Source organism: Manis pentadactyla, chromosome 5 (assembly GCF_030020395.1).
Source record: "Manis pentadactyla isolate mManPen7 chromosome 5, mManPen7.hap1, whole genome shotgun sequence".
Classification (NCBI taxonomy): Eukaryota; Metazoa; Chordata; class Mammalia; order Pholidota; family Manidae; genus Manis; species Manis pentadactyla.
Genome location: NC_080023.1, coordinates 92,883,188 through 92,898,084, shown reverse-complemented (window position 1 = coordinate 92,898,084; position 14,897 = coordinate 92,883,188). Strand labels below are relative to the sequence as shown.

Here is a 14,897-nt window from a genome sequence, read left to right as displayed (position 1 = left end):
AGAGACGCACTTCCCAATATCCACGGCACTAACCTGAGGCTGTACAGCTTTTCCAGTCCGCCTGCAGGTCATACCCAGGAAAGCAGCTGCATTCCCAGGACGCTGGGCTGAGAGCGAGGCAGAGCTGGCTGCAGCCACCATTGTCAGGAGAGGAACAGCCTACAAAAAATAACTGCTGGGTAACGATGCGATTGTCCTTGAAAAATATAACGATTTTTCATCAAAATATTGAGGATGGCCAAATATATGGTGATTTCTAAAACTGTTACCAAATTTGTTCCTACTGCTGCAGTCAAGTTTATTTTTCAGGGACCAGACGCAAAAATGTCACCGTACTCCACTGCTCTATGATCCTGACCATCTCTGATATCCCAACGGGATGTCTTCACATCCATCGGCCCCCACCCTCATGTTCTATCACGGAGTTGGCAAACACGTGCCCTGGCAGCTGGGCTAGCTCTTTTAATGGGTAATATATTTTTTTCTCTCATGCATTTTTGACCTGTTGGCTTCTTTTGCTTTCTTTATTAAAAAAAAAAAAAAGCCACAAATAAGTCTTCTGTAAATTTTGAGTTACATCCAGCCCTTTATATACTTACGTCTCCATGACGATAGAAGTAGAGAGGTATTTACTGGGTGCAAGGAAAAGGCTAAGCTCTCTGCATCTGCCACCTGTTTAATGCTGGCCACGAGTATAGGAAGCAGGTATCATTCACCTCTACAGATGAGGAGAGGTCAAGGGAGGTAGAAAACTGTTTCAAAGTAAGGCTGCCAGTAACTGCAATGCTACCTCAGGGCTGTCTAGCTTCAAAGCCATTGCTCATAACCACTACACTATGTGTAAAACAAAAACCTGATTGAAATCAGTATGTTACACTGTTGCATAAATATCTCTCAATGTATAATGTATAATGCTGGAAAATCTATCCTCCTTTGTCAAGCAGATCAACTTTTTGCTGTCCCTTAGACAGTGAACATTTCAAACAAAAGGTAAGTGAACTTACCACTACACGTCTTTCCATCTGTCTCAAGCACTGAGCCTTCAGGACAGAAGCATACAGGACCATCTGAGGTCAGCACACAGTCATGGCTGCATTCAGACACATTGCTTGGACAGGAAATTAATTCTAATTAATAAAGCATAAGATCAAGATTAGTGTTAGATCAGATTTGCAGGAATTTAGTAAAATTTGCTAATTTGCTAATAAAAATGCTATGCTGAAAAGAGCAAGTTAAATAAAGATCAAACATTTATGAAACGTAATGAAGATATAAAAATAAAGAAAAATTCAAATCTAAAAAATTTAGGGAAAGACCTCTGATTTTGGAAAAGGACTCTAGTTTCCTCTAAGTGTCTTTTATGTCAAATCACACTTTTTAATTACTAGTCAACAAAAGTTCAAACATTTTAAATGGAACTTGGCCAAATAATTCTTTTTTTTTTTTTGAGTTTTTAACTTTGTCACTTCTTTATTATTTTATATTGAAAGCAGTCTAGCTTAGTAAAAGTTAAAACAGTATAGAAATGTGTGAAGTTTTAGGAAGTTCCCTCCACCCCCAGTTCCCACTGCCCACTCAGTGCTGGTATAGCTCCTGTGGGTCCTTCAGGAGAGTTTTAATACACCTACAAATGTCCTTTTTCTTTGACCACAAATAGGATCACTATCATATACCTCTTCTGCAACTTGCTTTTTAAATTGAACAGTTTTTCTTAACTATCTCTTCTTTGAACTTTAGCTTATTGAAATATAATTCACAAACCTTATAATCCTTCCACTTCAACTGTACAATTCAGTGTTTTTCAGTATATTCACAGCCATGCAACAAACACACAGTTTTAGAACATTTCATCAACTCAAACCCATTGCCATTATTCCCCATTTACCCCCAGTTGGTCCCTCTGCCATCCTTAGGCAACCATCACATACTTTTAGAGATTGCCTTATTTGGACATTTCACATAAATGGAATCATTCAATATGTGGTCTTTTATGACTGTCTTCTTTCACTTAGCGTAATATCTTTAAGGTTCATCCATGTATCAGTACTTCATTCACTTTTGTGGCTGAATAGCAGTCCAGTATATGGACATAACACAATTTGTTTATCTATCCATCAGTTGTTACACATTTGGGCTGGTTCACCTTTTGGCTATTGTGAATAATACTACTATGAACATACATGTACAGTTTTTGTATGGACATGTTTTCATTTCTCTTCTTTTTTTTTTTTAATTGCATATCAATGTTTATTGCAGCATTATTCACAGGGGCCAAAAGGTGGAAACAACCCAAATGTCCATCAGTGGATGAAGGGATAAACAAATGTGGCATATACATGCAAGGAAATATCATTCAGGTGTGAAAAGGAGGTTCTGACATGTGTTCCTATGTGCATGAACCTTGCCGATATACTCAGTGGAAGAAGCCAGACACAAGAAGTACTCCTTGTACAATTCCTCTCTTATGAGGTACCCAGAATAGAAAAATTCATAGAGACAGAGAGTGAAATAGATGTTACCAGGGGCTAGGGTGTGAGGAAGAGGGCATTACTGGGTTACCGAGTGTTTTGAGTTATGTGGAAGTTTGGAACTAGATGGTGGTAGTGGTTACACAACTTTGTGAATATATACAATGACACTGAATTGTACACTTGAAAATGGTTAAAATGGTAAACTTCATGTTACGTATATTTTACCACAGTTTAAAAAAGAAATCTGGCATGATGAAAAGAGTCGAGCAGACACAGGTGTGAATCCAGGGCTGCCTCTACCTGTTTGCATTGGGCAAGTGCCTTAACGCCTGGGAATCCATGTTTCCTCATTCTGAAAATGGAGATGATGATGCCTGACTCCTTAGGTAGCTAGCATGTAAATGATCTAGGCAGTACTTAGCACAAAGCACAAGAACCCATTCTAGATGGAGGTGACAACCATGTAGTGCGTGATCATTAATGTCAGCTCTGAAGCTCTACCCCAGGGCCTCACCAAGTGCACAGACAGGACTTCTCACCCCACACACTGATGAACGGTTAGCCAGAACTGAGATTTTCTTATTTTGGAAGAACTTCTTTCAACAGAATGCTGATGAAGAACCAGGTGTTTGAAAAATGTGGCTGTGCTAAGTGAAATGAGCCTTTTTTGGAGGCCAGATGGGAACATAAACCAACATTTGTTATTTTCTGTTTGTTTTTTTTTTTAAATCTGTCTTAGTGGGTATAGGTTTGATTTGCATTTCCCTAATGACTAATGATGGTGAGCATCTTTCATATGCTTAATGGACATGTGTATATCTTCTCTGGAGAAATGTCTATTCAAATCCTTTGCCCTTTTTAAAATTGGTGTTTTTTTTGTTGTTGTTAGGTTATATGAGTTCTTTATATAGCCCTTTGTCAAATAGAGGATTTGCAAAAATTTTCTTTCATTGGGTGGATTATCTCTTCACTTCTCTAATGTTCTTTGAAGCACAAAAATGTTTAATTTTGATAACATCAAATTTATCTATTCTTTATTGCTTGTGCTTTTGGTCATATCTAAGAAGGCTTTGCCTAACCCAATATCACAGATTTTCTCCTGTATTTTTTTCTAAGAGAGTTTTAGCTTTTATATTTAAGTCTGATCCATTTTGAGTTAATTTTTGTGAAAAGTGTTACGGGGTTCAACTTCAGCATTTGAATTTATTCACTCAACCCAGCACCATTTGTTGAAAAGAGAATTCTTTCCCCATTGAATTATTTTGGCACCCTTGTCAAAAATCAGTTGGCTCTAATTGTGAGGTTCATTTCTGGACTCTCAGTCCATTGATCTTTATGTCTATCCTTATGCCAGTGCCAACTTGGGCCAAATAATTCTTAAGTTCATCTGGAAAATAAATTGTATGTGTAAGAAAAAAATAAGAACATTGTATGAGTGTGGTTAGGTGTAGGAAGAGAATGAGAGGCTCTTAACAAATATAGAATGTATCATAAAGATGCAATTACTAAAACAGTGGGTAATGAGTGCTGGAATAGACAAAAAGGATAATAGAACCAGATAGAAATCATTTTAGGAAAGACTCAAGTTTATGTAAGTTTGTAGTATGGATAAAGGTATTTTAAATCACTGAACATGAGAAAGATCACCCAATAAGTAGTAAGAGAAATAATTGAGTAATGACTTGGTACAAAAGTTAAATCCGAAGGAGGGGCGGAAGATGGCGGCGTGAGTAGAGCAGCGGAAATCTCCTCCCAAAACAACATATATCTATGAAAATATAACAAAGACAACCCTTCCTAGAATAAAGACCAGAGGACACAGGACAATATCCAGACCACATCCGCACCTGAGAGAACCCAGCGCCTCGCGAAGGGGGTAAGATACAAGCCCCGGCCCCGCGGGAGCCGAGCGCCCCTCCCCCCAGCTCCCGGCGGGAGAAGAGCAGGCAGAGCGGGAGGGAGACGGAGCCCAGGGCTGCCGAACACCCAGCCCCAGCCATCCGGGCCAGAGTGCAGGGCCCCCGATACTGGGAAAACAGGGCAGCAAGAACAGTGAGCAGGCACTGGAGGCTGGGCGACAGAGGACATAAGAAAAGCGCGCGACCATTTTTTTTTTTTTTTGCTTTTTTGCTGCTTTGTTTTGGCGAGCGCTTTTTGGAAGTCTTAAAGGGACAGGGACCCCAATACTAGGGAAACAGGGCAGAAAGACCGGTGAGCAGAGGCCTGAGGCTGGCACCGGAGAATAAAGAAAAACGAAAGACCACCTTTTTTTTTAATTAAAAAAAATTTTTTTTCTTGTTTTTTTTTTGGTCGTTGTTTTGTTTTGGAGGGTGCTTTTTGGAAGTCTTAAAGGAGCAGGGCGGGTCACTTAATCCAGAGGAAGGGAATCCGGGATATCTGGGCACCCTAAGCCCTGGGCTGCAGGGAGCAGGGAGGCCCCTTACGGAGATAAATAGCCTCCCAGCAGCTCCTGCTCCAACGCGACTCCACCATTTTGGAGTAGCTGCCCGAGCCAGGCCACGCCCACAGCAACAGCGGAGATTAACTCCATAGCAGCCGGGCAGGAAGCAGAAACCCTGTCTGTGCGCAGCTGCGCAGCACAAGCCACTAGAGGCCGCTGTTCTCCCAGGAGAGGAGGGCCACAAACCAACAAGAAAGGAAGTCCTTCCAGCCGTCACTCGTCCCAGTTCTGCAGACTATTCCTATCACCATGAAAAGGCAAAGCTACAGGCAGACAAAGATCACAGAGACAACACCAGAGAAGGAGACAGACCTAACCAGTCTTCCTGACAAAGAATTCAAAATAAGAATCATAAACATGCTGACAGAGATGCAGAGAAATACGCAAGAAAAATGGGATGAAGTCCGGAAAGAGATCACAGATGCCAGAAAGGAGATCGCAGAAATGAAACAAACTCTGGAAGGGTTTATAAGCAGAATGGATAGAATGCAAGAGGCCATTGATGGAATTGAAATCAGAGAACAGGAACGCATAGAAGCTCACATAGAGAGAGACAAAAGGATCTCTAGGAATGAAACAATATTAAGAGAACTGTGTGACCAATCCAAAAGGAACAATATCCGTATTATAGGGGTCCCAGAAGAAGAAGAAGAGAGAGGAAAAGAGATGGAAAGTATCTTAGAAGAAATAATTGCTGAAAACTTCCCCACACTGGGGGAGGAAGTAATCGAACAGACCACGGAAATACACAGAACCCCCAACAGAAAGGATCCAAGAAGGGCAACACCAAGACACATAATAATTAAAATGGCAAAGATCAAGGACAAGGAAAGAGTGTTAAAGGCAGCTAGAGAGAAAAAGGTCACCTATAAAGGGAAACCCATCAGGCTAACGTCAGATTTCTCAACAGAAACCCTACAGGCCAGAAGAGAATGGCATGATATATTTAATACAATGAAACAGAAGGGCCTTGAACCAAGGATACTGTATCCAGCACGACTATCATTCAAATATGACGGTGGGATTAAACAATTCCTAGACAAACAAAAGCTGAGGGAATTTGCTTTCCACAAACCACCTCTACAGAACATCTTACAGGGACTGCTCTAGATGGGAGCACTCCTAGAAGGAGCACAGCACAAAACACCCAACATATGAAGAATCGAGGAGGAGGAACAAGAAGGGAGAGAAGAAAAGAATCTCCAGACAGTGTATATAACAGCTCAATAAGCGAGCTAAGTTAGGCATTAAGATACTAAAGAGGCTAACCTTGAACCTTTGGTAACCACGAATTTAAAGCCTGCAATGGCAATAAGTACATATCTTTCAATAGTCACCCTAAATGTTAATGGGTTGAATGCACCAATCAAAAGACACAGAGTAACAGAATGGATAAAAAAGCAAGACCCATCTATATGCTGCTTACAAGAAACTCACCTCAAACCCAAATACATGTACAGACTAAAAGTCAAGGGATGGAAAAACATATTTCAAGCAAACAACAGTGAGAAGAAAGCAGGGGTTGCAGTACTAATATCAGACAAAATAGACTTCAAAACAAAGAAAGTAACAAGAGATAAAGAAGGACACTACATAATGATAAAGGGCTCAGTCAAACAAGAGGATATAACCATTCTAAATATATATGCACCCAACACAGGAGCACCAGCATATGTGAAACAAATACTAACAGAACTAAAGGGGGATATAGACTGCAATGCATTCATTCTAGGAGACTTCAACACACCACTCACCCCAAAGGATAGATCCACTGGGCAGAAAATAAGTAAGGACACGGAAGCACTGAACAACACAGTAGAGCAGATGGACCTAATAGACATCTATAGAACTCTACATCCAAAAGCAGCGGGATATACATTCTTCTCAAGTGCACATGGAACATTCTCCAGAATAGACCACATACTAGGCCACAAAAAGAGCCTCAGAAAATTCCAAAAGATTGAAATCCTACCAACCAACTTTTCCGACCACAAAGGCATAAAACTAGAAATAAACTGTACAAAGAAAGCAAAGAGGCTCACAAACACATGGAGGCTTAACAACACACTCCTAAATAATCAATGGATCAATGACCAAATCAAAATGGAGATCCAGCAATATATGGAAACAAATGACAACAACAACACTAAGCCCCAACTTCTGTGGGACACAGCAAAAGCAGTCTTAAGAGGAAAGTATATAGCAATCCAAGCATATTTAAAAAAGGAAGAGCAATCCCAAATGAATGGTCTAATGTCACAATTATCGAAATTGGAAAAAGAAGAACAGATGAGGCCTAAGGTCAGCAGAAGGAGGGACATAATAAAGCTCAGAGAAGAAATAAATAAAATTGAGAAGAATAAAACAATAGCAAAAATCAATGAAACCAAGAGCTGGTTCTTCGAGAAAATAAACAAAATAGATAAGCCTCTAGCCAGACTTATTAAGAAGAAAAGAGAGTCAACACAAATCAACAGTATCAGAAACGAGAAAGGAAAAATCACGACAGACCCCACGGAAATGCAAAGAATTATTGGAGAATACTATGAAAACCTATATGCTAACAAGCTGGTAAACCTAGGAGAAATGGACAACTTCCTAGAAAAATATAACCTTCCAAGATTGACCCAGGAAGAAACAGAAAATCTAAACAGACCAATTACCAGCAACGAAATTGAAGAGGTAATCAAAAAACTACCAAAGAACAAAACCCCCAGGCCAGATGGATTTACCTCGGAATTTTATCAGACATACAGGGAAGACATAATACCCATTCTCCTTAGAGTTTTCCAAAAAATAGAGGAGGAGGGGATACTCCCAAACTCATTCTATGAAGCTAACATCACCCTAATACCAAAACCAGGCAAAGACCCCACCAAAAAGAAAACTACAGACCAATATCCCTGATGAACGTAGATGCAAAAATACTCAACAAAATATTAGCAAACCGAATTCAAAAATACATCAAAAGGATCATACACCATGACCAAGTGGGATTCATTCCAGGGATGCAAGGATGGTACAACATTCGAAAGTCCATCAACATCATCCACCACATCAACAAAAAGAAAGACAAAAACCACATGATCATCTCCATAGATGCTGAAAAAGCATTTGACAAAGTTCAACATCCATTCATGTTAAAAACTCTCAGCAAAATGGGAATAGAGGGCAAGTACCTCAACATAATAAAGGCCATCTATGATAAACCCACAGCCAACATTATATTGAACAGCGAGAAGCTGAAAGCATTTCCTCTGAGATCAGGAACTAAACAGGGATGCCCACTCTCTCCACTGTTATTTAACATAGTACTGGAGGTCCTAGCCACGGCAATCAGACAAAATAAAGAAATACAAGGAATCCAGATTGGTAAAGAAGAAGTTAAACTGTCACTATTTGCAGATGACATGATACTGTACATAAAAAACCCTAAAGGCTCCACCCCAAAACTACTAGAACTGATATCGGAATACAGCAAAGTTGCAGGATACAAAATCAACACACAGAAATCTGTGGCTTTCCTGTATACTAACAATGAACCAACAGAAAGAGAAATCAGGAAAACAACTCCATTCACAATTGCATCAAAAAAAATAAAATACCTAGGAATAAACCTAACCAAAGAAGTGAAAGACTTATACTCTGAAAACTACAAGTCACTCTTAAGAGAAATTAAAGGGGACACTAACAGATGGAAACTCATCCCATGCTCGTGGCTAGGAAGAATTAATATCGTTAAAATGGCCATCCTGCCCAAAGCAATATACAGATTTGATGCAATCCCTATGAAACTACCAGCAACATTCTTCAATGAACTGGAACAAATAATTCAAAAATTCATATGGAAACACCAAAGACCCCGAATAGCCAAAGCAATCCTGAGAAAGAAGAATAAAGTAGGGGGGATCTCACTCCCCAACTTCAAGCTCTACTATAAAGCCATAGTAATCAAGACAATTTGGTACTGGCACAAGAGCAGAGCCACAGACCAATGGAACAGACTAGAGAATCCAGACATTAACCCAGACATATATGGTCAATTAATATTTGATAAAGGAGCCATGGACATACAATGGCGAAATGACAGTCTCTTCAACAGGTGGTGCTGGCAAAACTGGACAGCTACATGTAGGAGAATGAAACTGGACCATTGTCTAACCCCATATACAAAAGTAAACTCAAAATGGATCAAAGACCTGAATATAAGCCATGAAACCATTAAACTCCTGGAAGAAAACATAGGCGAAAACCTCTTAGACATAAACATGAGTGACCTCTTCTTGAACATATCTCCCCGGGCAAGGAAAACAACAGCAAAAATGAGTAAGTGGGACTATATTAAGCTGAAAAGCTTCTGTACAGCAAAAGACACCATCAATAGAACAAGAAGGATCCCTACAGTATGGGAGAATATATTTGAAAATGACACATCCGATAAAGGCTTGACGTCCAGAATATATAAGGAGCTCTCACGCCTCAACAAACAAAAAACAAATAACCCAATTAAAAAATGGGCAGAGGAACTGAACAGACAGTTCTCCAAAAAAGAAATACAGATGGCCAACAGACACATGAAAAGATGCTCCACATCGCTAATTATCAGAGAAATGCAAATTAAAACTACAATGAGGTATCACCTCACACCAGTAAGGATGGCTGCCATCCAAAAGACAAACAACAACAAATGTTGGCGAGGCTGTGGAGAAAGGGGAACCCTCCTACACTGCTGGTGGGAATGTAAGTTAGTTCAACCATTGTGGAAAGCAGTATGGAGGTACATCAAAATGCTCAAAACAGACTTACCATTTGACCCAGGAATTGCACTCCTAGGAATTTACCCTAAGAATGCAGCAATCAAGTTTGAGAAAGACAGATGCACCCCTATGTTTATTGCAGCACTATTTACAATAGCCAAGAATTGGAAGCAACCTAAATGTCCATCAATAGATGAATGGATAAAGAAGATGTGGTACATATACACAATGGAATACTACTCAGCCATAAGAAAAGGGCAAATCCAATCATTTGCAGCAACATGGATGGAGCTGGAGGGTATTATGCTCAGTGAAACAAGCCAAGCGGAGAAAGAGAAATACCAAATGATTTCACTTATCTGTGGAATATAAGAACAAAGGAAAAACTGAAGGAACAAAACAGCAGCAGAATCACAGAACTCAAGAATGGACTAACAGGTACCAAAGGGAAAGGGACTGGGGAGGATGGGTGGGTAGGGAGGGATAAGGGGGGGAGAAGTAGGGGGGTATTAAGATTAACATGCATGGAGGGGGTAGGAGAAAAGGGAGGGCTGTACAACACAGAGAAGGCAAGTAGTGATTCTACAACATTTTGCTATGCTGATCGACAGTGACTGTAAAGGGGTTTATAGGGGAGAGCCTAGTAAACATAATATTCGTCATGTAAGTGTAGATTAGTGATAGAAAAAAAAAAAAGGGCAGTTCCTCTGTGGTATCCTCCAACGAGTTCTACACAAGGGTATAAAGGGCATATAAAAGTGTAGGCAAAGGGTCTATTTGTGTTTATACAGAGGATCAAAGCCTAATTGGGCTACCCCGAAAATGAACTAAGATACGATATGAAAGAGAACTTCCAACATCAGCACTCTCGGGAAGACTCATGCCAGAAGATGATCAGCAAAAAAACCCCAACAAAGATCCACGCACTGCTACAGCTGTAGATGCACTCATCCCACCCGTTCCTGGACTTGCCATGGGAATGAGGAAGGAGATATGTAAGCTGGCCTGTGCATACAGTAAAACAACAAAATTGGACTGGATCTATACTGTTGGAACTCAACCAAGAATTTGGAGAAGTGCAAATTGTAGCACTCCAAAGTCTTACAACTACAAACTATTTACTGTTAAAAGAACACATGGCATGTGAACAGTCCCCAGGAATGGGTTGTTTTAATTTGTCTGATTTCTCTCAGACTGTTCAAGTTCAGTTGGACAATATCCACCATATCATAGATAAGTTTTCACAAATGCCTAAGGTGCCTAACTGGTTTTCTTGGTTTCACTGCAGACGGCTGGTAATTACAGATATGCTTTGGTTATGTAACTATACTCCTATTATGTTAATGTGTGTGTGCTATTTAAGTAGTAGCTTAAAACCTGTACATGCTGAAGTTACTCTACAAGAAGATATATCAAATAATCAATCTTCCCATGTTTTCTTCCGCCTGCTACTTCTATAGCTTTTCTTCTTCCTTCCTAATTACAACCCTTAAATAGAATTCGTGCCTCATATCAAATTTACCGAGTATCATAATTCTTCCAAGTGGTAAAGATACCTCAAGACAAATGCTGGGCATAGAAGCCACAGGGCATAAATATGCAAAGAAGTAAAAAGCTAACTTTTTCAAACAATAAGGCTTCTCTCTCACTTACCAACTTCACATTTCCCTGTATGGCCCCGGAAGATGACTGGTTAGCCAGAGACGGGTAAGATTCCTCAAGGGAGGAACAACCTAAGACAGGCACAGTCGCAGGGGGGCCATCAGGTGAGAAATTGGGGATCAACAGAGGTGAGGCTTAGAACCTCACCCCCCCGTTCTGAGAGAAATCTTCTGCATACGTGGATGTTTTATTGCCCTGGTCTAGCTTGGATTAACATATAGTCTACAGGCACACACCTGATCATCTACATGTGCTCTCTTACAACACTAAACTATGTTTTCTACCTTTATCTTGTATCTACCTACCACTTCAGCATTTTATTAAAAATAATAATAATAAAGAGAGAAATGTGGTATCCACATATAAATCAAGTATAAAAACCAAATGAGTATTCATATTTGAACTGACTGTTTAGAGTTCATAATGCATGAGCAAAACCGAAAGTTTCTGTGATGACTGCCCTTGTACTGTTCACTATGTAACTTATTCATTATGTAAGAATTTGTTCTACATGTAAAAACTTGTTTGTTATGCCTCAGAAGATTGGAGACTGACAAAAATTAGGCTTGGGGTGGATTAATGATTGTGCATTGAGCATTGACTCCCCTATACAGAATTTTATTGTCATTAACAACCATTTGATCAATAAATATGAGAGATGCCCTCACAAAAAAAAAAAAAAAAAAGGACAGACTTCCAATGGTAAAATAAATTAGTAACCGGGATGTAATGTATAGCATAAGGAATATAGTCAAGATATTGTAACAGCCTGGTAGGGTGATAGCTGGAACCTAGAATTATGTATATAAATGTTCTACCACTGTGTTGTACACTTGAAACTCATGTAATGTAATACTGTGTGTCAACTACCCTTCAATAAAAAATAATTATTTAAGAAGAAAAAAAAAAAAAAAAAAAAAGTTAAATCCCCGCCCTAAACCATACATCAAAATAAATTCTAAGTAAATCAAAGATTAAAATGTAAACTATGTACCACAGAGGTTCTAGAGGTTTTGACAATCAATGGGATGATGTGAATCGTGCTTGGCACATAGTAAACTCTGTACACATTAACATATGCACTTGAGGGTATTTGCCAGCAGGTAAACCACATGGTATTAGAAGAGTAAGTTCCATAGACAGGCACAAAGTTAACAGATAATTTCCAAGAAATTCATTGCCATCCGCCCATTTTTATGCCTGGTTTATGTAAGCACATATGACAACCAGACAGGCCAGTTCTCATCAGCTCTGAAGCAGGACTAGACAATATACATGATTTTAAATATCAATGTCTACTTAGCCAGTAGATTCAGTAAGAACTCTGTAAGGAGGTATCTGGGTGTGTAAGCCTAAATTTGTGTTGGGAACATCCATATAAACGTTTTGAGTATTTCTCTACTTTTAAAAGTGTCTTCCTAGCTCTGATGCCCCAAAAGGTCCAGAAATAATGACTAACTTAGTAGCAGTTTATGTTCTCTTAATACATTTTCTCATTAAAAAGAAGCAGGGCTCCTCAAGAAACCACTGATTCCAGGTCGAGAACATAGAATATACAAGACAAGCCTGGAAAATAGGTCCCACCAGGTTACAAGGAAAGGTACTGGGGTGTTTGAAGAGGCCCCCCCGGCCAAAGAGGAGATGATTTGCTAATCAGTAAGGACAATAGCTGCAGTGGGTTGAAGTATCAAAAGTGTTAAAAATCTATGTGTTCACTGCTGGTGGGAATGTAAACTAGTTCAACCATTGTGGAAAGCAGTATGGAGTTTCCTCAAAAAAACTCAAACTAGAAATACCATTTGACCCAGGAATTCCACTCTTAGGAAATTACCCTAAGAATACAGTAGCCCGGTTTCAAAAGACATATGCACTCCTATGTTTATCACAGCACTATTTACAATAGCCAAGAAATGGAAGCAACCTAAGTGTCCATCAGTAGATGAATGGATAAAGAAGATGTGATATATATACACAATGGAATATTATTCAGCTATAAGAAGAAAACAAATCCTACCATTTGCAACAACATGGATGGAGCTAGAGGGTATTATGCTCAGTGAAATAAGCCAGGCTAAGAAAGACAAGTATCAAATGATTTCACTCATCTGTGGAGCATAAGAACAAAGCAAAAACTGAAGGAACAAAACAGCAGCAGAAGCACAGAACCCAAGAATGGACTAACAGTTACCAAAGGGAAAGGGACTGGGGAGGATGGGCAGGAGGGGAGGGATAAGGGGGAAAACAGGGCAAAAATGAAAAAGAATAACTATCTGGCAAAAACAAAAAAAATCTATGTGTTCATAACAATACTTAATTTAAAAAACCCAGATACTCATTGGTCAACTTATTCTAAATATCATTAAATAAAGAGGGAAAAACGTCGAACATCTATCCTGCCTTTACTATGAGAATTGTATCTTGAAGTAACCAAATAGTTTGAGAAAGTTCGCTTCATAAAGGTATTCCAATTAATAGCTAAGAAGAAATACTAGAACTGCGTATCACCATCTGAAACACTTGTTGAAATAATGGACCTAGGAAATGACTGTTGATGGCTGCTACAGCCATTCACTGAAAGACTACTGGGTTCTTTTTCCATCCCAGCAATATAAGTGGGTGCTCTTGGTTGGGGGCTATCCTGCACCCGAAGCAGGAAGATGGGGGCCTCAAAGAAGACAAAAACAGTGCTGAAATCATCAAGTCTAGGGTCCAACTCATAATGAAATATGGTCAGCATGTGCTGTGGTACAAGCACATGCTGAAAATGATCAGACAAAGCAAACAAAACTGGTCATCGTTGCCAACAATTGTCCAGCCTTGCAGAAATCTGAAATAGAGTTAGTATGCCATGTTGGCCAAACTGGTGTTCATCACTACAGTGGCAGTGATACTGAGTTGGGCACAGAGTGTGTGGCCAGTACTACAAAGTATACACACTAGCTATCGTTCATCCAGGTGATTCTGATACCAAGTAGGCTAGAACAGAATGGTGAAAAGTAAATCACGAACAATATTTAGTTTAACAAAACTGGCAAGACCTTGTTTAAAAAGAAATAGACTACTGGGGAAACCTCATAATGGAAAAAAAAATAGACTACTGGGGAAACCTCATAATGGATAACAGAAAGAAAAATAACCACACATTACATGGTTCCTAAGGGAAGTATAAACACACCCACGAAATATTCTTGTCAAAAATCTCAAAGCTGCATTTAATCAAGCCTTCAGATCTACCTACAGGTTGGCAGGAAGACAGAGACATCACAGAAGTGCAATCAGTAAAACCCAGAATGTGAAAAGCTGCAGGAAACAAAGTTTCTTCAACAAATACTTGCAAGGGGAGAAAGAGAGGAAAGGGTATCTGTAAAATAAAAGGCAGATAATTCAGCTAAGACAACATGTGGCACTTACCCAGATACTCAAACAAATCAATGGCATAAAAAGAGTTTTTAAGGGTAATTTGAATACTGTTAGATACCTGATGTTAATAAGGAATTGTCATTTGTTATTAAAGGTGGGACAATGGTATTGTGGCTATGCCTGAAA

General features: G+C 39.4%; 1 protein-coding gene across 1 annotated transcript in view; it reads right to left on the bottom strand.

Moving 5' to 3' along the window:
• The window catches only part of EGF (epidermal growth factor), a 107,184-nt gene that overhangs the window by 52,951 nt on the left and 39,336 nt on the right, over positions 1-14,897 (bottom strand). Inside the window, 2 exon segments of the mRNA XM_036920873.2 lie at positions 34-159; positions 1,005-1,127. Coding sequence (XP_036776768.2) covers positions 34-159; positions 1,005-1,127 — 249 coding nt within the window.